At 34.7% G+C, this 27,276-nt stretch overlaps 1 protein-coding gene across 7 annotated transcripts in view; it reads right to left on the minus strand.

Moving 5' to 3' along the window:
* Nucleotides 1-8,099: 8,099 nt before the first annotated feature.
* The window catches only part of AGTPBP1 (ATP/GTP binding carboxypeptidase 1), a 65,927-nt gene continuing 46,750 nt past the window's right edge, over nucleotides 8,100-27,276 (minus strand). For all 7 annotated transcript variants that reach the window (XM_070938676.1, XM_070938674.1, XM_070938673.1 and 4 more), the window contains 12 exons: nucleotides 25,551-25,634; nucleotides 24,219-24,305; nucleotides 23,987-24,135; nucleotides 23,007-23,094; nucleotides 22,057-22,201; nucleotides 20,603-20,756; nucleotides 19,764-19,944; nucleotides 15,942-16,071; nucleotides 15,091-15,222; nucleotides 13,832-14,008; nucleotides 12,636-12,796; nucleotides 8,100-10,889 (listed from right to left, as the gene is read on the minus strand). In XM_070938676.1, coding sequence (XP_070794777.1) covers nucleotides 10,712-10,889; nucleotides 12,636-12,796; nucleotides 13,832-14,008; nucleotides 15,091-15,222; nucleotides 15,942-16,071; nucleotides 19,764-19,944; nucleotides 20,603-20,756; nucleotides 22,057-22,201; nucleotides 23,007-23,094; nucleotides 23,987-24,135; nucleotides 24,219-24,305; nucleotides 25,551-25,634 — 1,666 coding nt within the window. In that variant the 3' untranslated portion in view covers nucleotides 8,100-10,711. The remainder of the gene's footprint in view (nucleotides 10,890-12,635; nucleotides 12,797-13,831; nucleotides 14,009-15,090; nucleotides 15,223-15,941; nucleotides 16,072-19,763; nucleotides 19,945-20,602; nucleotides 20,757-22,056; nucleotides 22,202-23,006; nucleotides 23,095-23,986; nucleotides 24,136-24,218; nucleotides 24,306-25,550; nucleotides 25,635-27,276) is intronic.

Consider the following 27,276-nt stretch of genomic DNA (forward strand, 5'->3'; position numbering starts at 1 on the left):
TAACAGAAGAAAGAATTTTGAATATTGAGGGATATGACTTGATATATGGTTGGCATGCCTACTTATTATATGACAAGAAGGTGGACAAGACTTTTAAAAGTCATATATTAAGGAATGCTTTATTGCATGTCTGGAAAAAGTATCAATATAAATTAAACGATAAGATACCTATATGGGCAGTACCCAGACATGCGATAGAGAATATAAGTGTAGAACAAAAACAAGATGTGATTACATATAAAGAGCTTCTTAATATGGAAAGAGGCACATTACAGTTAAAGTCTTTGAATGTATTAAAAGAAGAAAGGATAATTCAAACTTGGTTTCAGTACGGACAGCTACAAGCTAGATGGAAAGAGGATCAGAAAATTGGTATCACACAAAATGAGGAAAACTTGGTAAAACAAATCAGAGACCAGAGTCAAATGCATATAAAAAGGTTGTATAATACATTGATAGAAATAGATTCAGAAACGGAGTTAGTTAAAGACTGTATGATAAAATGGGCACAAAATATTGAGGAACCAATAATGATGGAAATGTGGGAAAAAATATGGGTTAGAAATGTAAAATTTACGCAAGCGCAAAATTTGAGAGAAATTTTTTATAAAATGTTTTATAGATGGCATCTAGATCCTAAAAAGTTAGCTGGTATGTAACCAACTTTGCAACCCAAGTGTTGGAGATGTGAGAGTGATGATGCCATGTATTATCATATATGGTGGACATGCAAAAAAATCAAAGCATTTTGGATAAAAATATGGTGGATCATGCAAAATATTCTTAAAAAGAAGATAAAGTTTACTCCACAGCTGTTCTTGCTGGGTATAATTACAGATTGTATGGTTATAGAGACTAATCTGATTTTAAATTTAATAACCGCAGCAAGACTTTTGGTGGCGCAGTATTGGAAAAAGGAAGACTTGCCTACTATTGAAGAATGGACACTAAAAGTAGCAAATTTAGCAGAGATGGCCAAAATTTCAGCATATTTGAAGGACCACTCAAATGAAAGATATATTTTGGAATGGAGAAGATGGATTGACTATATTCAAAGCAAATATCGGATTAAAAAATTCCAAATAGTTTATGAATGAATAAAGAGATTTTAGAAAAATATTTAAATTTAGTCATGTAAAAGAGAAGTTAAAGTACAAGAGGGAGATAGGAGTCTATAGATAGTTAGCATATGTTAGTATATGATTGTTAAATGCTATACCCTGTATTTTGCTTTCGGAAGTGGTGGGGGGAGGGTTGGGGAGGGAGATGGGAGGTGGGATGGGAAAACATTTGTAAAACTTTCTAAAACTTTTTAATAAAAAATAAATAAATAAAAAAGAATCCCTTCATTTAAGGAGGGGACAGTTTTGGATAAGTTGGTAATAGAATGAAAAGAGATAAACAGAAATAAACTGAGATCAGTTAAGAGGAAAATGAATATGCATATATCAAACAAGGTGTTTATTTTATTAAACAAATTTATATAGCCTCCCAACTCACAAAACATGACTCTTGGTGCCATACAATATATAAATACAATAAACATAATAAAACATTGGATAAAAACAGAAAAACAGAACAAAAAGATAAGAACTCAGGATAGCAGGAGAGACAATTATTACTTTATGTCAATTAACCATGTAATGCTGCACTAGTCAAAAGTCTGACTACAATTGCTTGAACAGAAGTCATACATAGAATATGGAGACCCTTCAAAATTCAACAAATATCAGACAAGATATTTCAAATTTAGCAGAGAATCCTTAAGAATGTCTTGATCTGCTCATTTTGTTCTAGTTAAAAAAAAACCCAAATCTTGGAAACCCAGATTATGCTCAGGGATGCCTTGTCTGTTTGACTGGTGCACGTGCTATAACGTAATAGTTCCTGCCACAGTAACCATTTTAAGTTTTTTAATAATACTAAAGTTTAAGTTTTTTTAATATTAAAGATATTAAAATAGAATATTCTGCACTGGCCATTTTTGAAATGTTTGGAAACTCGTCCAGTACAAAAATTCCAAAAACTCTTTCCTGATTTGTGTTTAAGGACAATCACTAAGAATGAACCATATATATTTGTGTGTTCCAAGTTCAAGATATTATTTTTGTTCTATAGGCCTAAATTTAAATCTGATCATTTCTATGACTTGATGGTACATAATCAATCGCCCAGAATGATGGATAATAAGAAAGTGTCATTCCCTAATGACACTGATGGTGAACTCAATTAATATGAAGAACCAGAGTGTCTTCATATGTGATGGCTTTCAATATTTTGGCTTGTTAGTCCTATATTGTTGTGATTTTATTTCTTTTTTTTCCTAGCAGCGTGGATCACTTTAAAAAAATGAAAGGCTCAAGGTTTCAAATATCTTCTCCCAGAAGTCTACTGGTTTTGCAGCAGGGGTGGTTTCTACTTACCTTTACTACTGGTTCGCAACAGGGCTGCGTGCTTGCTTCGTTCGCGCACGCTCTTCTGCACAAGCACAGAAACTTCTGTGCATGCGCAGAAGCGTTTTCATGATGTCAGGGTCAGTGGGTGGAGCCTCCCGCCGGTTTTACTACCGGTTCTATAGAACCAGTGCGAACCAGGGGCAACCCATCACTGTTTTGCAGATCTGGCCTCTAATATAATTGTTGGATAATTCCTGCCACCGAATATCTTTCTGGAGATGCTTGACATGACATCATACAATGGACCCTAGTCTATGAGAAATAGAGCTCTTACAATCAATGCTTCCTTTCTGGAGTATAACTTTTTTAAAAAATCTATAATATAATCTCCAGGTCCTCTAGAATGCAGTACATAGCATGGCATGGCATGGCATGGCATAGCATAGCATTTTAGGTTTATATACCACCCCATAGCACTTTACAGCACTTTCTGGGAGGTTTACAATGTAAAGCATTGCTTGCATATTGAGCCTAATAATTTGGCTCCTCATTTTATCACCCTCGGAAGGATGGAAGGCTGAGTCAACCTTGAGTCAGTTCAGGATCAAACTCCTGGCTGCGGGCAGTTTACCTGCAACACTGCATTTTAACCACTGCGCCACTACGGCTCTACGATACAAGTTTTCAGCCTTTTGTTGTTGTTAGTTGCAAAGTTGTGTCCGACCCAATGTGATCCCATGGACAACGTTCCTCCAGGCCTTCCTGTCCTCTACCATCCTCTGGAGTCCATTTAAGCTCACGCCGACTGCTTCAGTGACTCCAGTCAGCCACCCAGGGGTGGGTTTTACTTACCTTTGCTACTGGTTTGCTCAAGCATGCATGCTTGCTTCGCTCACGCATGCGCCCCATTTGTACATACACAGAAGCTTCTGCGCATGCATAGATCATATTTGATGATGTCCGGGTGAGTGGGCAGACCCTCCTGCCGCCACCAGTTCACCTGAATCGGGGTGAACCGGTAGCAACCCACCACTCAGCTACCTTGTTCTCCGTCATCCCTTTCTTCTTTTGCCCTCAATCTTTCCCAGCATTAGGCTCCAGTGAGTCCTTCCTTCTCATTTGGTGACCAAAGTATTTGAGTTTCATCTTCAGGATCTGGCCTTCTAAAGAGCAGTCAGGGTTGATTTCCTCTAGGATTGACCAGTTTGATCGCCTTGCAGTCCAAGGAACTCGCAGGAGTCTTCTCCAGCACAATAGTTCAAAGACCTCAATTCTTTCAGCCCTACTGTTCCTTTTTGGGGAGATATATCAATGTCACAAGAAATACATAAAATCAATTTTTAATAATAATAATATATATTGTTTGAAATCCAATTTACAAAAATCCAGTGTTCTCAGTAGACTACAGGATGACCCAATGAATACATTAGGGCAGGAAATTTATATACAAAACTAAGAAAGTCAGATATTGTACGTAATACCTTACTTGTGCAGAGAAATAAAAATTGTGTATGTGAGTGTGATAAATAAGAGAGAGCTCAAAATTTGAATGCATTCTAGCTAATGGCTGAAAATTCTCATAATAAAAAAGCCTTTCCTTCTTTTCTCTGAACTTCCCTTGGATCTCCCTTTATATATCTATATCTTTATTAAGTTTTTAAAAATAAAGGGTTAAAAAAAATAACAAGAAAGTAATAGTCAAGAGAGAGAATAGCTAGAATAAAAAAATAACAGACTGAGGTTCAATAAAATAAAAAATATAAAAATAATGACTTTCAATTTCTGTTATACATAAAACTCAAACTTAACTCTTGTTCTGCAATTATAGCACAGTGTTTATTTTTTATAATCTATAAATATTACTTATATACTTTCATATGTGAAACTATGAAATATGTATGTGGTATTTCATTTTTTGGTTCATGCAAAAAGTCTCAAAAGGGGCTTCCAATTGGTATTAAATAAAGCTCCATTAGCTTTAACAACCACTCTTCCATTGTAGGTATCAATATATCTTTCTAGTGTTGAACATATAGAAGTCTTGAAGGTATTATCCTATGAGAACAAAGTACTATGATATTTTCCCAAGCTTTTGTTAATAAACCCTAACAAAAATGTCTCCAGTCTAAACTGTCTATTGACTTTCACATTTTTTTGACTTAACATTATATATTTTAGGCCAATAATTGTTACCTTTTTATAATCCACCAAGTGTGGCAATAAGATCTTTCTGGTGTTTACATTTCTGACTTTATACATTTTTGACAATATTTCTAGTGATAAATACATCATTTTACATTCTCTTTAAGACTGTAACAGCTAGTATATCAAATTCTTTTAATTTTCTCAGTAATAATTCTATCCTTTTTCAACAAGTCTTCTAACACCAACACATCATCTTCAGATGCTCTCAATTTATGAGTTTTTAAATGTTAACCCCCATTATCCACTCATTTTGCCCTAACTTCCAAAACCAATCTAAATACTTGTGGGAATAATGGGCACTCGTCACGTTCCTATTTGAATTTCACAGGATGATGCTAGATCTCCATTTACACTTATTGATTTAATTCCAGCTGTTCACCGGAGCTATTGACACACCCCACTTCCAATTCAGGAAGATTCTTGCTTTGGTGTCCTGTAGTTCTAAAGAACAAAACATTTTTTTATTCCAAAGGCGTAGGCTGTTGGGGATATATATTCTTTCTAGACTAGCAAAATCTTTCCCATTGAAGATGTGTATTGAAACTCAGATACTGGTAGTATGCACACTCGTTAGTCTCAAAATCTATTATTGTGATAGGAAGAAACCAATTTTAATAAATTAGAATGAGCAGGGAGAAAATATTGAGAGTTCACTTTATTAGGCTTTTTTATTGAAAACATGGGTGAAGAGGTTTTTACGAAAAATATTTTCTGTAAAGGAAACTTAACTAGAGAACTAAAGATAGAACTGTCTAAATGAAAAAGAAACAAAAAGGCTAAATCAAATTTATTGATAGGTGACAATAACCTAGAAATAGAATAACAGGGTTGGAAGGAACTTCGGAGGTCTTCTAGTGACTAGAATCTAATCTAACCTCCTGCTCGAGAGGCGACCCTGTTTCACACAAATGATTGTCCAACTTCTTCTTGAAAATCTCCAGTGATGAGCACATACAACTTCTGGAAGCTAAACTAAATTTTAGCTAAACTAAGGAAATAAAGAATGGAATTGCAAGCCAACCTTGATGTGCAAGCTGACAGACAAGGACAAATTTGAAGGGTATGTCGTTCTGAAGATATGATGTGGAAATGGAACATATATATAGTTAGTTAAAAACTAAAATAACTGGCATTACTGTTTTATATAAACTTGAAATTTAATATCCCCAGCAATGCTGTATTGTTGATTGTAGCTTTGGTCTACTATTAGCTTATAGAAAAGCAATAGTCTGCTTTGATCCTTAGAAATAGGACATAGTTCACTTTGCAACATCACTTCAAAGAGGCACTTTAAGAAAGCTTTGATAGAAATAAAGCACCCGTCCAAGAATTCCAATTTTAATGTATGTTGCTACTAATATTTCTAAGCCCTGTGCTGCTGTAGTCATTTGATATTCTATTCAAATGCAAAGAAACTTCCTTTATTATTGGTAGACAACTTGTACTTTAATATGCTAGAGCTGTGATGGTGAACCTATGGCACGTGTTCCAGAAGTGGCATACAGAGCCATCTCTCCAGGCATGTGAGCCATCGCCAGTTGGTTTTCCGGGTTCTAGTGCGCCGGCCAGCTGGTCTTCACGCACGCGAGAGCACCAGAAATTGGAAGAGCAGCCGCCCGGTGTGTATGCACGCACTGGGAAGATGATCTTCTGGTTTCTGGTACGCTCATGCACACTGCCCAGCTGGTCTTCACGCATGCAAGCACACCAGAAACCGGAAGCCCAGGTGGCCAGCGCTCATGCGCACACTGGAAGCCAAATCATCTTCCTGGCGTGCACATGCACAAGGGGGCTGCTCTTCCGGTTTCCTGCACATGTGTGCGCATGCACCCCCGTTTCAGCACTCGGTGCTGAAAAGGTTCGCCAACACTGTGCTAGGGTATTCTCTGATTTGTGAATTTTCTCAATTTCTTATAATGTGTGGAGTCTTTACCATATATGACCCAAAGTTCCTAACATCTGCTGTACCATTTTCACTGTCATATAAACTTTGTGTTGCACAAAATGAAACCATCGGAATTCTAAAAAATAATGCTGCATTTTATGTGTTCTAATTCTCCAATTCTTGATTTAAACTTCTAGTCCTCCCAGAATTTGAAAGGACTAATAATACATATAACTGATCTTCCCATCTGGAAACAGAAGCATTAAGGAGAAAAAGACTCATGCTTCAGAATGTTAGTATAGTATGATATACAGGTAGTCCTCAACTTACAATGGTTCATTTAGTGACCATTCAAAGTTATAATGGCACTGAAAAAAGTGACTTATGACCGTTTTTTGCACTTAAGACCGTTGCAGCATCCCCAGGATCATTGGTTCAAAATTTAGATGCTTGGTAACATTTATGACAGTTGCAGTGTCCCAGGGTCATGTGATCACCATTTACAATCCTCTGACAAGCAGTCAATGGGGAAGCCAGATTTACTTAACAACCGGATTATTAATTTAACAGCTGCAGTAATTTGCTTAATAAATGGGTAAAATGCACTTAATAACTGTCTCATTTAACAACAGAAATGTTAAGTTCAATTGTAGATGTAAGTTGAGGACTACCTGTATAAACTAAAGGAAGAAAACAGTCTGAAATGTAATTGAAATTACACTGCTTTTAAATGTTAAAGTATGCAGGGGTTTCAGCTGTTTCTTTTCTTTGCCTCTTATCTGTAGTTACACATAACAAAGGTAGCCATAACAGGAAGTGTACTTGATGTTCCTGTTCTTTATCTATACATTTGGCAAGAATTCTATTTAATGTTTAAATCTATGGTACAGAACCCAACAGATCCCTTTTTTGGGATCTCCATTTATACAGGTAGTCCTTGATTTATGGCCACAATTGAGCCCAAAAGTTATGTTGCTAAATTGAGAAATTTGTTACATGAATTTTGCCCCATTTCGCAACTTTTCTTGTCACCTTAGTTAACTGAATCACTGCAATTGTTAAGTTACTGACACGGTATTCATACTGAATCTGATTTCCCCATTGACTTTGTCAGGTCGCAAAAGGAGATCATGTGACTCCAGGACACTGCAACCGTCATAAATGTGAGTCAGTTGTCAAGCATCCGAATGTTAATTATCTAACCATGTGGATGCTGCAATAGTCGTAATTAAGAAAAATGGTTGTAAGTCACTTTTTTCTGTGCCGTTGTAACTCAGAACAGTCACTAAATGAACTGTTGTAAGTCAAGGACTATCTGTAGTACCACTGATGATAGATTCCTGTCTCTGGATCTCACACTTTTCTGCGACTTTGAGGCAAGAGATCTCAAATATAATACAAGCCTTGAGATAGGATTAATATGATTTTTTTGAAACAGAAATCCAAACTCCCTTAAATTTGCTATTCAAGTTTTTTTAAACATCTAAATCCAAAAATAGTTTTTGTTGATAATTTATGAACACTTATTCTTAAACTGTGACACGACATTGCATATTGAAGATTTTCCATTTTCCCTCCCGAGGCCCATTCTTCCAATATGCAGAGAAATCAAATGATGGTAATTATTTTATTATACATTTACTTGATAAATTATCTCTCTGGGAATAGGTCATACACAGTAATATTGCCACAATTTATAATTACAGGATTACAATGGATTCTTATAATAAAACTTGGGCTTTCTGGCTTTTATACAAACTATGTTATATTTGCCAGTCTAATTCGAGCCTTTGTTGTCATTATTCAGTTATGACTAAAATAATATTCCACATACAACTGACATCTGATAGTTGGCACATATTTTTGTCTGTGAGATACAGTACAATATTTAAAAACGAAGATTTCATTAAAAGAAATAAGCATTACAGATACATAATTTTCTTTGTCCATCTATGAAAGTCCCAGAAGTTGACAAAGTACAACTCAAATGTATATATTTTAATATATGTGGTGTTTCATATCATATTTGCATCAAAATCATTTTGTAAAAACAAAACTATATGAAAATACATTCAAAGATTTAAAAATATAGGAAAATATTCATAAAGTTCAAAAGATTAACTACAAGACTCTTTAATCTGCTTCAGTTAAGAGGCTGGAAAAATTAATACACCTTGTTATAGCAATATGGTTTAATTATCCACTCATTTCCTTACTGCACAGTAAATTCTTTACAACCAAAGAACAAATACACCTAGGATCAGTTCCGTACATCTGTACAATCCTCTTTGATTTGATAAAGGGCATCCCTTTATAATCTAATCCACAATTTAAATGCAGGTCTAGGGTATCTGCTGTTCTAAAATGCTACTATGGCTAGAAGGCATTTGTTTATTCATTTTAATTCCAGAAAACCAGAACCATAAATCCTTTTGTCTCACTCAAAGCATGACTGCATTTTCCTTGTGGACAGAACACTTAACTATCCTATATGAATAGCAAAGTTCTGGATTGGATTAATTTTTTTAAAAAATCAATGAATATATTATATTTTCCTGTACATTGGTATACTTCCTGTATTAATTTTATCTAACTGTGAAATATGTCTAGCTTGGGTGGGAGGTGGGAACTCAGAAAACTAAACGTATATCTCTTAAAATTGATTTGATTCTGTTTTTAATTGCTTCCTTTGGCAATGAGGGGACAGTGATAAAATAATCTCCCTTTACATGAGGCAAGTTGTTTTAGTTAAGAAAAATCCAGACCATCCCCTCTAGCATAAGCACCAACAAAAGGAAACAAAAAAGGGAGTGTGGATTTATTCCAGGAAACAGATTGGCTAATACTACAAAGATCTGGCCTTCAATCCTCTTATATTAGTTCTAATGTCATATCACCTTTCGTTTTAAATATTTCAATAAAATATAGACCTCAGGAGGTAGGGAGATAAAGCAGACATCAGACATTTGAAAAATGTAATATACACAGGCTCTATGTGCTTAGATATTTTAAAATTAGAATTCAGCATGCTTAATTTTTCTCTGGATTACATAGTTCGAGAGACTATAAAGCAACTTCCACCCAAATGGACACCATTATTCTTCCACAATCCACAATATATATAAAAGTATATGCTTTGTATCCAGAGCACTTTGAGCTCATATTGGCTATATTAAATATGGAAAAGGATCTAGAATTTTTATCACGAAATATACATACAATGAAATTGTTATGCTTACAAAGAACACCTATTTTCTCCAAGCTTTATATGAACCTCAGAAAGAATTTGGTTATGAGTTTTAGGTAATAAGTGTTAACACAAATATATACTTTATAGTCAGCATGGGTACACGAGGCTTATTTTTTCCACAAAAAACTGATGGATGATACCATCTTAAAACATAGGTTGAGAGATACATAACAGCCTTTCCTTCACACAGGAAAAAAAGTTCTACATTTCAGGAAGGAAAGATACATGCCTAATTCTCTCTCCTGTATTTTCTGTGGAGTGTTTTCACACGGAGAAATATTATGACACGTAAAACTGTACTAGGGGACAAGGAGAAAAAGCTGCAAGTACAGCTGAATGTGAGACTTTCCACTCTCAAAATGTTACTCTGTACATAAAATCTTTCTGCAGGTATAATTCTTTTTTCAACTATAAATATGGATATTGCCAATTTTAAATTAAGGCTGTAGCAAAACCATGTCAATGCAATCTAAGGCTTAAAATATGTAGCAATGAGAACATCTATTTTTCATCTGTTCAGTACAAAATAATTTAATTTTTTAAAAATCCTTGTGTTGAATCCAACAAACAAAAAACAGAATTAAAACCCCACACACAAATGCAAAATCTATGTGAATTTTAATAACTAGCCCAACATCTTGTGCTACAGGAATAAGGTTAATTCCTACCTTCTGATTTGCCAACTACAGCTTAGAAATTACTTCTTTTATTTTACTGATTATGTGGACGAAAGCAAAAAGCCATGCATCGTTAAGTAGCAGGCATCCAGGGACAAATTAATTCCAATGCTAAGTTAAAAATTAAATTGCTCAAATAAAACAAATGCCAATTGTTTTAAAAGCCAGAAGCATTTATTGTTTTCAAACTGGGTTGACTGCAGTTTATCTGCTTTAGCAAAACCCCAAGGTGAAATAACCCACCATGTTCCTTTTAAATAAGCCACAGTAGTTTGCTCCTTCATGTACCAAGAATGTCTCAAGGCAAATGTGTCCTCGTAATTTCAGAGTCAGAGAGTCCATCTTCTTGAAGACAAGGCTCATAGTCTCCAGCATTATTTGCCAAATCAATATCTGGCTCATCATTGCTCTCAGCGCTATAGTCCACTTCTTCAAGGAAGCGAGGTTCATCTTCTTCTAGAACATAAGTAGTGGGGCTACAGCAAACATATTAAACGCTCTGGTTAATTAAAATGGAATGTAATTCACAGAAAATGCAACCATTTAATATAGATATCATTTGCTATTTACACATTATTCCTATCGTTAATTTCTTTCTCAGGTAGGAATGTCAAGTTTGGGAAAATAACATTTATATACTTGTATACTCACAACTGTATGTTTTATGCTGAATTGCACCAATTAATTAAAAAAAACCCCAAATACTAGGGATGACTAAGCACAACTGAATTTTAGAAAGCTAATCAAAATATTTTTTCAGTAGCACCAATTTCTTTCACAGTATTAGGCTTTCTTCATGCTACAAGAGACAATTTTCTTCGAAAATAAATTTTTATAGAAGAGGAATAATTGTAAAAGCTTATTTAGTTTATTACAAAGTCAATCCTACCCACCTTACCCCACCTCCCAAAGTTTATTCATTGGGAGAAAATGAAAATAATGCAGGTAGGCAGAGATCGAGTTTGGTGGAGTGGTTAAGGCACCAGGCTAGAGATATGGAGACCTAATATTATAACATGATCTTGGACATGAAGACAGCAGGGTGACCTTGGGCCAGTCACTGTCTCTCAGTCCTAGGAAGAAAGCAATCGCAAATCATTTCTGAAAATCTTGTCAAGAAATCTGGAGGGACTGGTTTAGACAATTACCAGGAGTCAACCCTGAGTTGAAGGCGCACGTGCACGTGCACGCGCGCACACACACACACACACATACACATTTCATATTGCTGTGCCTCCAAAACAAAAAGCATTAAAATATTTCAAATGAATAAATGAACCCACTATTCTCCAAAGCTCATAGTAAGATACTCCAAAATGAGATTCCATTTCAAAGCATTTTTGGCACCATTGACCTAACATTACATTTCACCAAAATTTATCTCAGGATTTCATTGTAATGTAAAGCTTAACCTGTAACCAGTGGTGGGTTCCTCCCGGTTTGGCCGAGCCGGTAGCGGTGACGATATGATGTCACTGAACTGGTTCTCTTTGTTCGGGTGCTGGGCCCTCCCGCCTCCCCTCGCGTTATTCTTACCTTTTATTTGGCCCCACCCCCAATCTATTGCTGCCTCCCGAGTCCCAGCTGATCGGCTAGAAGGAAAAAAACTGTTTAAACTCTTGCCACGAGGCTTCAAAGGGCTGCCCTACAGCTGATCAGTGTTAAAAGGCAGTGTGGTGGTAGACGGGTGCTTCCAAAAACGAATGAGTAGACCGGGGCCTCCAAAAACAAATGAGTAGACCGGTACAGCTCTGCAAGCAGTTAAAAGTCTGGTAGACCAGTACCTCTGCTAAATCCTAAAGAATTGTCACATAATCATCAAGCCACACCCACAGAACCAATAGTAAAAAAATTTTAGAACCCACCCCTGCCTGTAATGTTAGGTATTAAAAGAGATTCAAGATTAGAAAACAATTATATCGTATCTCACGAAGTTTATATTTTAGAATTTAAGTAGTTGACCACACTCATCTATCTAGATCAAAACAGTGTGTGTTTACTGCAGTACAGGCGCTGGCCATTCTTCACGTGCATGCATAAACACAACAATGTAATCCCTTGGCTACAGTTTGCAAGCAATACTTTGATTTCTGGATCCAGATTCCTATTTCATTAATTTGTTTGGAGTTAATTTACAATAAAAGCTACCTGCCACTATAGTCTTTTTTTAAAAAAATCCAAATAAGTCTCTGGTAAAAAATTTATAAATGATTTTTTTCTACCTTGTCACTTTGCAACTAGATTCAATCAATTCATTTTCAATGTCCAAAAGAGTAGATGGCAGATTATATTCCAGTGGTGATGTCAACTTTTTCAAACGCAATAAACCAGTACAGAATTTGGCTCCCATCTCTTCCAGTTCACGTGTCCCGATTTGTAAGCCCTAATGAGAAAACATACAGCATTAAACAGTTCAGTGCAATTTGGTTTCTGCATGTATACAGTTCACTATTTACTCATAACGCGTAACTGAAAGAAAATAAGAGGTAGAAAATGCTGCCAATACTTTTAATATGTTCAACTTCCTGCACAAAATGGGGGGATTCTTTATAAATTTAACTGGATGTGTTTAAAATCCTCTCCAACATAAAAAGATTGTGGGCAGAAATGGAGGAATGGCATATGAATCCCCAATTCTCTGCCATGTACACTTCAAATGAGCAACACTGCATAATACTTTTCAGTTCCTTCCCCATCCCTCCCCTGGCTTCCCATGACTCATGTGCTGCTTGCACTGGTCCTCCCAGGTTTCCTGTGACTCACACATAGTCTGCACCAGCCCTTCCCTAGCCTCCCATGAATCCTGCACCAGCCTTCCCCATCTCTCCCCTAGCCTTCCGTGACTTATGTAGAGCCTGGACCGGCCCTCTTGAGCTCTCGCCCCCTCTGCCCGCTCCTGCAGCAATTCCTGGTGATGCCCCTGTGTTCTTTATCTAGGACCCCCTCTTCCTGCTTAATAATGCATACATTTTGAGATTGCCGCAGCAACCAGGACAGCCCAAAATTGCCATCATTAAGTGATATAGTCACGTAATGTCACACTTTGCCACTGCATCACTTAGATGCAGATGCACTTAGATACCCGTTCTTATTACCATTATAACCTGAGGACTACCTGTACCACAAAGAATGCTTTTTAAGGAAAACAGAAACCATGGTTGAATAACTTTTATGGCCAAATGAACACAAGGGCATCTTCCATATTCTAGACTATATATGAATGATATGTGAATGCACATTCTAGATTATATGTGAATGGTTTTCTTCATTAGAAAAATGCTAACTATTTAGGATTCTGTTCATTAAATTACATGATGTGCAAGAGCTGACATAGTTCCGAGCTCCTTTGAAATGAATTCAAGTACTAGACAGTACCAATTTAATTCTTCAGATGCATTAATATAAAATGCTACTTTACCTTGTATTTCCCTTGATCACATCCACACAATGTGCTTTCCATGGTGTAACTTCTCTGAACACCTATCTCTCTCCACACTACAACTCGTGCTGTAGATTCCTTCGATTTTTCCACGACAAAACTGCAGCTGCTCATACTGAATGCTGGGGCTGCCTGGCTCAGAATCTTAGGGAGAGTCTACCAGAAATAAGCAACAACAAACATTATAGAAAAATTCTGTGTGGTTTATATATCCTTAAAATATAAATTTGGGTGCCACAGATCTGAAGAATACTACAGATATCTCCCTCTGAATGATAAGGGAATATATTGTATGTCAAGAGGAAGTGCAAGTTACAAAGCAGTTCTGCATGGTGAGTGCAGAACCAAAGATGGAATAGCTCTGATATCAGAAAGCGTACCGTCTGTCTAGATACTGGAAAATCTATGGACTTTGTTATGGCATGGTATTTTTTGAAGATTTCTGAAAATGCTTTTTCTTCACACAGTGGTGACCACTAACATGGATTGCTTTAAAAGGAGATTAGAGGACAGGCATATCAAGGATTATTAACCTTGAAGACTTAAAGTTACTTCTGAGTAGGAGAAGGATAGTCATCCAAATGCCATATGTAGAGAAACAAATAAGAATCCGTTTCCAATTTATAAGCATATGACTAACCAAAGTGAGGCCAAAATGCCAGACTAGAATGAGTCTTGGTTGAATATAGCTCTTAAGTTCCTTTCCTTTAAACTCCATGCTAGATGAACTCTATCCAATTAATGACTTACACAATGTTGATTTTTAAAAAAAAAAAAAAAATTTAAAAACATTTTAGACTGATTATTATTCCTCTATACAGCATTCTTCTTTTGCTTCCATGTGAAATTGATGTATACTGAATCAGATATTAGTTCATCTATCCCAGTGATTTCCTGACTATTTAAGCTCTCCCAGCAATTAGATACTGATTTTATCGTGCGATTATAAATTCATTAGCCTTTGGGGTGTCTTTGCTTGGTTATTGTAATCTGATTGTTCATGGTACTGAAGATACTGGCAGTTTTAAATGAAAACTCTGGAATATAAAATAAATACTCTGAGCTGAGTTTTAGTCATGTTCCCAAATTTTTTTGTTTAAATATTAGTCAGAATTTAACCTCTGTTTACAATACTGCTAGCAAACTATTATTCAGTGAAAATAGTACTGATAAAAGAAACACAAACCATAAACCCTAGGCATGTATCTGCCTGCATACACATACAAACATCTACTTACCCTATAACCAAGGTCTTCAATCAGATCACAAGAGGCAGCACTAACATTAGTATGCCATATTGTTTCCTTGATGCTACAGCCATACATAAATACATTTTTCTTGCGAGAATGACCATGATAGTCACAAAAAACCTATAAAAAGTATTTTTTCAAAAATTAAAGGTGCACATAAAACATAAAATGCAATTCAGATATAACAATCCATATCTGATATATAACCATTTATCTAGAAACAAGCAATAAGATCCTTTAGAAAATGAATGCATTCAGTGACACGAACCCTTGAGTAAAATCTTCCAGTGGATGTATTAATTTAAATTATTTGTATTAACATTTTAAAAAGAATTTTTAATAAACAATTTAGATCAAGCTTGTCAGTTATAATTCTTCACAAATTTCTTGAAGAATATAATTTCAGGGGGTTAAATGTGAATTTACAACTCAATATAGTGTTCTACACCATTAATGAAGGCATATTTTGTTTAATTTTAAATAAAATTTAAAAATCAAGTTAGTACATAGTACTGATTGTTCATATATCTACTTCTTTCATATTTTTAAAATGATAAATATATGAATATTTATATTCTTAGATGAATGGTCCTATAATAGGAGCTGAATTATTCCTGCCATATTTCATGGTTACTGTAACTAATTTCATTGTTATTAATTTTTCTCCAGCACAGTTCTAAAACCACCAGTAACATGGGCAAGAAAGCAATTCCTTAAGCAATACTTTTACAAAGAATTAAAGTTGAGGGAGTTTTTAACTGCCATTACCTGCACATCTTTTAAATGTAAAGATCACATTTTAAATGATTTTTCTCTTAACTAAGGAAACACATACTTACCAATGGCAAACGTTTTATAGCTGCCAAATATTGAAGCAAACCTTTGGCATGATAAATTGTGGGGTGCAGATCCGGGTTTGGGTTTTGCCATTGCCTATTCAAATCCTCCCCACTTAAGGAACAACGATGACTATAAAACAAAAATTTAAAAATCTTCTGTTATAACTATTTCATTCTCCAAGAAAATGAATGTTAAAATTTGTATGGATGTTAACAACTTCACTGCAAGTGTATCAAGGTAAAGGAATTCTTCTAAAGCAGGGATGTTCAACATTGGCAACTTTAAGACCTGTGGATTTCAACTCCCAGAATTCCCCAGCCAGCATGACTATAGGTCTTAAAGGTAACAAGGTTGGACCTCTTGATCTAAAGTGTTGTTTCAAGCATTTAATATTTTAAGTTAGATAAACTGAATTAAATTGGTGGAAAGCTAACACCCCTGTATTCCGTATTCTTTTGTCAAATCATCTTGACAAATGGTCCCAACAGCAGACACTGTTTTAAACTGTAAATAGGAGAAAATAGTTTTTCATTGATTTACTTTCTGGTTTCTACCAATTTTATGTTTTTTCCTTTTGTTTTTGTATTATAGCTGAAGTGGCATTTCAGAAAGTGCTCATTTGCAGAAAAAGTTATCCTTTATCTCATCAGCCTTACATTCAGACTTACTGAAGTTTAGAATAGAAACAGTGAAATCGCAGGACCTTTATAATGTTTACTGATCTCACAGCATACACACTAAGCATTACTAAATCTGGATTTACCCAATCATTTATAAAATTACAAACTGCATTGTTTTGCAGGTGTCTGATAGATTTTGAAAGGTCAACTGAAACTCTCAATTATGTAATATTGAAAATAGGAATCAACTCTTTAATTCTCAGAGTGATTCAGATTCTGAATAAATGAATAAAAGCAAGTGAATTGTGTCATTTAGCTTTCCATGAAATTTAAATCAGAGAGATAGATGCTCTTTGATTGTGTGAACTTCAAAGCATGACACTACCGTGTTTCTCCAAAAAGAAGTCTGGGTCTTATTTTCTTTTGACCCCTCCCCCAAAAAATGACTAGGCCTTCTTTTTGGAGGGTTCTAATTATTGACTCACCTCGCGGCGGTGGCACCAATAGCCCCGCCCAGCAGGAGCCTGCTGCTGGCCCACTTCTTCTGCGGCCGCTTGCCGCCACTTGCACGCATCTCCCAGGCCTCCGTTTTGCTTTTAGATGCCTACCAGAAGACATGCAGCCGATAACAGAGCTCTGGATTGATCCAGAGCTCTATTATCGGCTGCAGATGCCTTCCGGCAGGTGAAGATGAAACGGAGGCTGGGGCAATGCATGCGAGTGGCGGCAAGCAGCCGCAGAAGGCAAGGCAGGTGTCGGGGTATGCGAGGCCTGGTAAATAGGGCAGCTCCATGCCCCCATCCTCACCTGAGCTTATTTTTTACCTGTGTGCTCCAACCCCTGCACCCTGGGATGGGCGTGGTCTTAATTAGGGCTAATTTTGTGGGTCGGGCTTAATTTGATTGCATGCGCTCAAAAACATGTTAGGCTTTTCAAGGTGGGTCCTCTTTTTGGAGAAACACGGTAGATACTACAAAAGATATTTATACCATGGAAATGAAAGAAACACAAGCCCTCTGATTCTGTAGAAAACAAACAAGAAGGCGGTTTTCCTCAGCATTATAAATAAAGTTAGGCCATTTCAGGATAAGAGAAACTCTGCTGGACCTTGTCAAAGCTCAGCAGATGAGGCTTCTGCCTTAGAACTGAACAGTTCATTATTACTTTTAAACAAAAGACAGCTGTGTTAAGTGTAGCAGACTTGGCTAAAATCAGTCTAATAACATGAGGGTTAGAATACTTGGCTTCAGTCAGCCCAGGGGAGAAATTATGCAGAGAATAAATCCCACTGAATTGAGCAGAATATACAAAGGATTATACTTAAATCTTAGTTATATTAATACAATAAAGAGCAAGATCCATGAAAGGAAATTCTATAGATTCAAGAGTAAAAATGTGCTTTATATTAATAGCTATTTGCCTAGACGGATATTATCTCCTACTGAAATTCCCAGATTTAGCTGAAATAGTTTTTAATGTTGTAACAAGCCTCACGCAAAAGCAGAAAAATTGACTTTTCTGATTTACCTGTCATTGACAAAGAAAACAGATTGTACTAAGAACTTCCCTGAGGAATTGTTAGTACATTTTGCCCATTGAAGTCAGCCTTTACTGCAAATGTGATTGGAACATTCTATGGGTTCTTGGGATTTAATAGAAAACTCAGTAAAAAAAACATGATTTCAACAATTTTTTAAATTAAAAAAATAGGCTGCATCCTGTTTTGCTTTTCCAGACAAGATTTGTAAGCATATAATAATTTATAACCAGAATGCTCATTCCACTGCTCCCTCCTCCCTTTGTCCATTCAAAGATAAGCAAGGTGGCTTGAGATTTTTCTGCAATGGAACTGAACTTTTGTCTATTCAATTGTGTAGCCCAAACTTCTCTATGCATATTTATGCTTTATATTTAATACTCTTAATGTGTATGATCCCTCTGTAGTTCTAAAAAATACTGCTATTTAGAATTAAAGAAAGGGTTTAAAGATGCTGCCAGCAATTTCTGTCTTGTCAGTTTAACAGCTTATTTTCTGTCATCTTCAATCCTCACCAGAGATCATCTGCAAAAGGTAGACCAAGTCCTATGATGGGTTTTGGTATACTTTTCTGGAACATATCAACATCTGCTTCAGATGTTTTCCACCATCCTGTAAGCAGTGTAACACTACCCTATCCATTATAGGATTACCAGCTGTTTATAAGCATTCTGTCAGAATAACTATGCAAACAAATCAAAAAATAAACTCCGTAGGAAAGCTGAAATGTGTTAATACTGTATTGGCAATACTAATATAATATTATGAGTCTAGCTGTGCTTTATTTTCCCACCTACCCACCTCCATACTCATATGAATTAGGGTGATTCTGTTTGAGCCGTTTGCTCAAACCTTTTACTTGTTTGGAGCTTAAACCACATTTTCCCTCTTATCACTTTGGTAACAGATCTGGCCTATCAATATTGAGATTTTCTTTCTAACTTTTTCGAGACCAGGCCAATTTTCAACAGCCACCACTATCTAGAGCATCTTGGTAACTTTAAGATATGTGGACTTCAACTACCAGAATTCCATGAATGAATGAATGAATGACTCAGCTTACATTTGTCTCTTTAGGATATCACTTTACAGGGTCCTTTGGTAATTTTAAGACTCACTTCTGATGCCAACCTCATAGCACTTATTCCTCTTCTAATCTTAGCATTCCTTATTGGCTAAGTAGTAAAAAGCACTCTTTCATTTTCCTCGGATTGCTACATAAAAAAACAGCAGGAAGCCATCCCTGAATGCAGGTTGTCAGAAGGAGGAACAGTAACAACACTGCGCTTAATAATAGGTGTATCTTCATTTGGGATGAGTTAACATTATATTTGATTTAATTACACCATAAAGTGCCGTACAGTACGATTACCTTTGGTTCAATAATTGAAAATGGGAAACTATTATGGAAAGTAGATTCTGAACATGTACTTAAAATGCTATTTTAAAACAAAATTGGACTTACTAAAAAGTATAAATCCACATATGTGAGTGAAGAAAAGTAACTGTTCAGTTAAAATAACAGCTGTATTAGCCAGTGAAGATTCTAGAAGATAACATTTTGCAGAAAAGTTCTGATCTAGAAAAACTACATTTCAAGTACAGCTACCTCAGGATAACTACAGCAGAATGAACTCTGTTGCTAAATGCAATCAAAAACTTACTTTCCATTGATGACCCCATCAGGATTAAGCATTGGTACAATTTTAAAAATATAGGACTCTCGTAAACTCTGGGCACCAGGAGTATTACTCGTAAGATACTCCAAAGTTCCCTTCATAACCCAACTTGAATTTGTCTCTCCAGGATGTACACGCGCAGATAAGAAAATATAAGGACGATTTCCTAAAAACAGCACAAATAAAATAGCATGATATACCATCACTGAGTTGGAAAGATCTTAAAAATATACTAGAACATCCCTGACAGATTTATCATATTACATCTGCTTGTTATAAATTCATAAAGATAAAATATTTTAGTCTTCCAGTCAGCATAATAGTTTATGAAAGCACAAGGTATAATCAGCATATTATTATATCACAATATTATAATCGGTATAATGTTCCTTGAACCAATTCAGTGGAAGAGGGAAGAATCTGTTTGCACTCACATTAATTTAAAATTCCACTGAATTTTAAATTTTGTGGCAAGGTTACAGCTAATTTTGATACTACTTGCTATAATACTTTTGCTCCAAGTCTATAGCGTTTAGAGTGGACCTCTCTCTCTCTATCGTGAAAGAGGCTTATCCACACAGAGTGAAGTGTGTAATTGGTTTTCGTATTCTTTCACAAATATCACAAAATTGCCACCTAATCCGACTGTTGCTGAAGCATATCTCAAACTTTCATTCCTCAAATTAACAGAACGGTTGTGACCAATGTTTTCTGTTGTGTGCCAATGAATTATTATAACAAAACAGTAGAAAATCAAAGGAAACACAGGTTTTATTTGATTTGAAATTTTCTGAATATAATCAAAAGGAAAAGGCCATACTTACTGAACTGACAAATATGTTCATAGTAATTTGATTCTGGCATGGCTGTAATAGTTACTACAGGACAGTTATTCCCAGAGAGTGTCTCACATAAAAGATGTTGCCGAAAATATATCTGCTGAGGATTGTTTGTGGATTCTAATTTTTGGAGATGCATCTTCATCATGAAAAATAAGTACATAAATTCAGAGCCAATTTTATCTTTTAATAAAACATTTTAAAATCCTAGCTAAAATATTTATCAGAATTTCTAAATTCACCCCTTATAATATTGCATCTAATATTTTAAGTATTGTTTAAGTATTGTCCTAGTGCACAGATGCAATGAAGGAATAAAAATAATTATAGAAGCAAAAACTTACTTAAAATAATGAAGCTTGAATTTATCAAACTGCATTGTTAGTAAGAAAGAGTTTATGAATTGTATAAGATGTAAACCTTATACTTATATTAAGGTATAAGGAATAGGTAACTCATAATATTGGAACTTGTAGTATCATCATTAGCAATAGTGTATAAAAATACTAAACTATTGCAAGTAAATATTTTTTTCACAATGGAAAGCCATCAATGAAATTCTCTATGCATTTAATCTAAGCTAGCATAACTACTATTATTATATATGCAAACTAAAAAAAGTATGATCTGTCACCTGAAGGAACCTTTAAAATAATCTTATTTATTTTCAAAGCTTGCCATTCATTGTTTCCTGTTTCAATACAAACGTCCTTTATCAGCATAAAAAGATCAAATGCTGGTAAATCCTCCCTTTCTGCAATTTAAATTTTCACTCTGCGCTGTAAAAGCCATTTTGTTGGATATTAAGGGGAAGAGTTAAATACAGGTTTTCTATTCTATGAATGGATAGGAACTTCTCATTTAAAGAAAGGGAGTAAGATCAAGTAGATGTTCCCCTATTCCAGAAGATTCCCTAAAAATCAAGTTCTCCTAACTAGTGGAAAATAACAGTCCTCGGTATGCATACCGGTATTTCTTAATAAAAATCAAGTTACACTGGAAATAGCTTACATGATCAGTATTTGGGTATTTCAATACTCATATAGAAGTCTACTTACTACGTTATCAGCAATTTTACATTTATTATTTCTATGCTGATACCACTTGATCATATTTGTCTTTATTATATACTGCACACTGTTTTAACCATACCTGAAGCAAACTAGAACAAAACAAACAAAAAGCAAACAAACTTCTTGCTCTGAAATTCTTAAAATCATTGCAAAATACTAAACTTTTTACCGTATTTGTAAAATATTGTAAAAGACATTGCTTCCATAGGATTATTTAAACTCAACTTTTATTTATTTCATAATACAGAACTTTACTTTTTGAATGTTGTGATAAATATTGAGCAGTATAATTATTTAAAGGTATCATCATCAAATAATGAAATTATAAATTGTTATTATGAATGTATTCATATTAAAATAATTTACCATTAAAGCTGAGTAAGTATAAGGATAATGGTAAGCAAAATAGCAAACATCATCCTTATGATGGAAGGTGACTGTGAAGGTGATTGTATAATATGATTTTCCTTTTTGACCTCCTGCTGCAATTGAACTTCTTGAAAAATGATTCCTAGGAACAAAACATTTATATCATTAGAAAAATATATAAAGTGCATCATTTTATGTAGTAAAAATGTAGTAAAAAAAAAAAAAAAAAAAAAGAGCCAAGGTGGCGCAGTGGTTAAAATGCAGCACTGCATGCTACTTCAGTCAACTGCTAGCTGCAGTTCAAATCTCACTGGCTCAAGGTTGACTCAGCCTTCCATCCTTCCGAGGTCAGTAAAAATGAGGGGCCAGATTGTTGGGGGCAATATGCTAATTCTGTAAACTGCTTAGAGAGGGCTGTAAAAGCACTATGAAGCGGTATATAAGTCTAAATGCTATTGTTAAATTGGTATTTATTATTTTGAGCCAAATAATGTTTAATATCTCAGTCTTCATTTCTTTATTTCAAAGTGTTCCTTAGCAATGCAGTTAATGCATTTAAGTGCTATTCTATTCTATTCCATTCCATTCCATTCTATTCTATTCTATTCATTATTTTATCAGCTTTATCAACTACAGAATGCAAAGAAGATTGCACTTTGGGCCTTCATGAACCACAAGTGATGTGCCCTGTGATATATGATGTCACTATTCCCCACTGGGTATGTAATGGGAAAATTTCTAACTCTTCTTTTTTTTTCTGGAAGAAAGCAAGCAAAAGTTTAAAGTACAAAAAAGCCACAATGAAATCGCATGGTAGTTTATCACATCTATCTTCTGCTTACTGGGGTCAAAATAGGTCACACACTATTGCCATTAAAACTGGGTAGCTGCAAAACGGTTCAGGAGTACATACAGCCAGAGTGCACTAGATTTACTGTTAGCCTTACTTGTAGTAACAGATATCTGTTCCTGTACGAATCCACGAAGGCCGGCCACCCAGGGCTTCTTGAACAGAGTACATAAGGGGCTGCATACCTTCAAGAAAAATGTACTCTATTAGAGAACACAACCACTCATATTCAGCAAACAAATATACCTATCTGTACACATTGTTCTCAGCATCACATGGGAAAATAACTTTTGATAAGATAAGAAAGCAAATTTATTTAGAGTTTGATGATTGTAGAATTCATTGTAAATTCAATATCTGAAGATTCTTATGGCCTGTATATATTAAGAGCTGTTAAAACTAATAGTGACAGTCAGATAACCTGGCTTCTGTCCCTTGTAAACTATGGGGACAATATACAATTACCAATCAGTACAGAAAGCCCTAGCATAATCTAGAGCTTAAAAAAAACTCTTGGAGTAATCTCCTTTGCATTCTCTTCTGAACTGGACTATTAAAACCAGTTAGCAGCTATTATCTGGAGCAGCAGAGTATAATTTAAGCAAGCTGCCATTCAAATTGCAAGTTAAATCTAAGCCACAGTTTGCAATCCTTGTTTAGAGTCTTGATACAAGGACAAGCTGGATTGATCAAATTTCTATTTGATTAATTAAAGCTTGGAGAAAAGAAATGAGAGCATGCATAAACAAAATTAAGGTTTTGTCCTTTAGGGTTTTGGATTGGCATAACTGACATTTCAATGCTGCTTCAGTTTCCATTCTAGGTTCTCTATCTTACTATCTGTTCCTTAGAAATCTTAAATAATTTGTCTTATCTTGACTTGATAACCTTTTTTAAATTAAAAAAAAAACATTTGTTATATCACTTCTCTGTGCTATTACTGATATTCTACAATTATTTTTAGTAGTAAATTAACATACTGGTATTATCTACAATTGTCTAAACTACTTCCCCATGCATCTGTTTGTACTATGTGTGTCCTTTTTTTTTCCAAGAGAAAAGTAAATTAACTCTTACCATAATTAAACTGACTGTTTGTCTTTTCACAGTTGATTATATTAAATCGGTAGGCACTGCCTGTTCGCATTCCACTGACTTCAAAATAAAACCACTGGTGATAATGATTGCTGTTTATATCAGAATTCAGAATGAGATCATACTCATTTCTAAAAATGAGCAGAAATAAATAAGTCACAAAATTCAGGTAACTGATCTATAATGATTAAATAATATAATAACAATATCTTACTTTCTGATCTGAATAACTTTCCGTAAATTTCCTGATTCAAATTTGGAGTTAAACTTCAAGACATCTGCTTCATCAGGCACTAGACAACTGGAAAATAAAATACAATTACAATGATTTAAAAATGATTTATTTTGTTGTACTGAATTTGAATTTGAAGTAGACTGATTGGGGAAGAATACAAATGAACCAGAGCTCCAAGTCTTGTATATTAAATTGGTTTAAATTATACTAAGAGTTCCCCAACATAGTTAATGTGAGCTAATGAAAATATAAACTGCAAGCATGTTTTCTATGTTGCAGAACAGTGGGACTTCTTCACATAAAAAAATTCAGATTTCTAGCTGAAACATCAACATAACTATCAGCAATTATATAGTACAGGCATTTTAAATTTTTTCTGTCACAGAATTTTCTTGTTTTTTCCTAGGTTGAAACCTTGTTCATATTTGCATTAGGAGGATAAAATGTTAAGTACAGTAGAACCTCTGGTCACGAACGCTTCTGACCATGACCAAATTGGGTTCCAACCAAAAAAATTCACAATTATTTTTTCCACAGCCGATTTCCCCATTTTTTTTGTAAGCACCAAATTTCCAAGAGTAGGTTCGGGTGACGACCAAATCGGTTTGCGACCAAAGCTATGGAACGAATTATGGTTGTGACCAGAGGTTCTACTGTATTTTCAATTCAGTGAACTCTCACTATAAAGTTCCTTGATATAAGATACCTGACAGGTAGTAGTACAAGTTTGTATTGGTATTTACATCATTTTCATCAATTTATGCCATCTTTTGTGAACGTTGTGCAAATGACATGATGTGTTTATTGGCTTCATTAGAAAAATGGCATAAATCCACTTGATTAAAAAAATACCTGAATTTCTCTTTTCCTGTTTAAAAGACAGCAGAAATGTTCTTCTCGATAATGTTATAGTGCTTGTGAAGATTAGTACTACTTGTTGATGGACTGGAATAGTTTTTTTTCCCCCAAGACATTTATAATTCATAGGATACAAAACAGTTCCTTAAAACTAAAAAATCCTGAAAGCTGTGTATTAAAATACAGTGAATCCTGTTTTAATTAATAAAGCTATATTTAGTTTTAATTTTCACTGTGTACAAATTATTAAAATTAATTCATCTTAAAGATATAGTATTCTACCTCTAGCAAGTTTTTGACTTTTGCAATTTCATACTATAAATAGCCAAGGTAACTATCATACTCCCATTAATTTATAAGTTTTCCTAAATTATTGAATCTAAAATGGAAAAGTAATCATTATCAAATGGGGGATCAATCATTATGAAATAAAGTTCTTCATATAAAACTTACCTGAGATTATCAAGATCATACACAACTCTATCTATAATATCATTAGGATGAATAAGCCTTTCAATATCTTGGGCAATTTTTGTCCTATTTAGAAAAGGAAGTAAGATGCCATATTTCAAAACTTTTATACTACAGTGCCACATGTAGAATCAGTGCATAAGGAAAGAAAGAGGTGTTTGAAAGTCAAGTTTCTACTTTAATATACAGTATTATTTGTGGAACTTGCCACAATTATTTTCTGAACAGAAAGAAAATGGCTTGTACATAACACATTGAGGCTTTCAGACCCAATGTTTGGTTTCCTTATTACAGGAAACATGCCCATTATGTATTAGCATTTAAAGATTATTTCAATTAGTATTAGTAATTAAAGCTAGTTCAGGTTTGAAAATAGGTTATATTAAAAATTCATGCAATTATAGTTTGAATACATTGCAGTGATTGGGTTAGAGTGCAAGCCTCTCACCTCTGGAAATTTCTAATTAAATATGATGAGCCTCTCAATAGAAAAAAAGAGAGATTCTTTATTCAGCTATGTAACCATGCTATAGGAATTGCTGTACTAAATATCTCAATATAATACATATGAGAGAGAAACAGTTTGCAGGTGAGGGGTATCTATGTGCTTAGGTACATAGATGGACCCCATTTCCTACAAGACATGTTAACCATGTAGAAATTTTCCTGAAAATCACTAACAAGCTGAAATGCCTATGCTGAAAAGTTGAACAGAACACATTTTAGTCCTTTCAAGAGCTACATAGGAAACCATGCATCTCACAAAGCAATAAAAGAGCACCGCACATTGAAATGTTTTTGATAGAAATAGTCTATGTTACTATTGGGAAAACTGCCTCTTATTTCAATGTATAGTGACTAACACATGGCTTCTCTTGTATTGCATGTATTTCTTGCATCTCAATCAAAAAATTAAGCTACATCTGGATGTGTAACAGACTATATTTGAAAGCTCTTAAAGTTGTCTCTTCATAAGACATATTCATAATATCTGAAGTTTTCTCAAGTATAAACTTGGAATGACTGACCATGGATTATCTCAAGGAAAAGCTTGTTAAAATAAATTATTGCTAAATATTTTATTTCATATATTATATTCAAATATTTCATTTAAAAGGTCTGGGAACACTTGCTACCTCCGAAATATATAATGTACAGTATTTTTTTGTTTCTAAGACTTTGACTCCTAAAGATATTTCAAAGATATACAAAATCTTTGTTTTCTAACCTAAGAATATTAATGCTACAATTAATATGAAAAGTCCTTAAGTTTCCATCAATCGCAATTCTTCATTGTTAGAATTACTTATTTTGGAAAATGTTCATGACCATTCATAATTATCAAAAAGCAGACAACTGCACTTCAGCAAAGAAAAATATTTTAATTAATATGTGTCCCAATTATTTTCACATACCATAATTCATTTGAGTTTAGCCATGGGATAAAGAAGATATCCCGAAAATAATGCAGATGTAGAATGGAATGACAAACTGGCAATAAAAACACAATGCTATCCCAATTGTAAAGTGTTGTTGAAAGAGTTAACAGTGACAGCAATCAAGATGAAAAAAATATATATTTGAATCTGTTCACACTAAGGGACTTGTCCATGATAAAAAAAAATTAGAAAGCATTTCACCTTACTTGTCCAAATTCATAGACTTTACAGCAAGTAAGGGTTTAGCATGCCCCACAGGAAAGTTAACT

This window comes from Pituophis catenifer, unplaced genomic scaffold, assembly GCF_029215685.1.
Source record: "Pituophis catenifer annectens isolate HBS135680 unplaced genomic scaffold, rPitCat1.0.hap2 SCAF_2, whole genome shotgun sequence".
NCBI classification, from domain to species: domain Eukaryota; kingdom Metazoa; phylum Chordata; class Lepidosauria; order Squamata; family Colubridae; genus Pituophis; species Pituophis catenifer.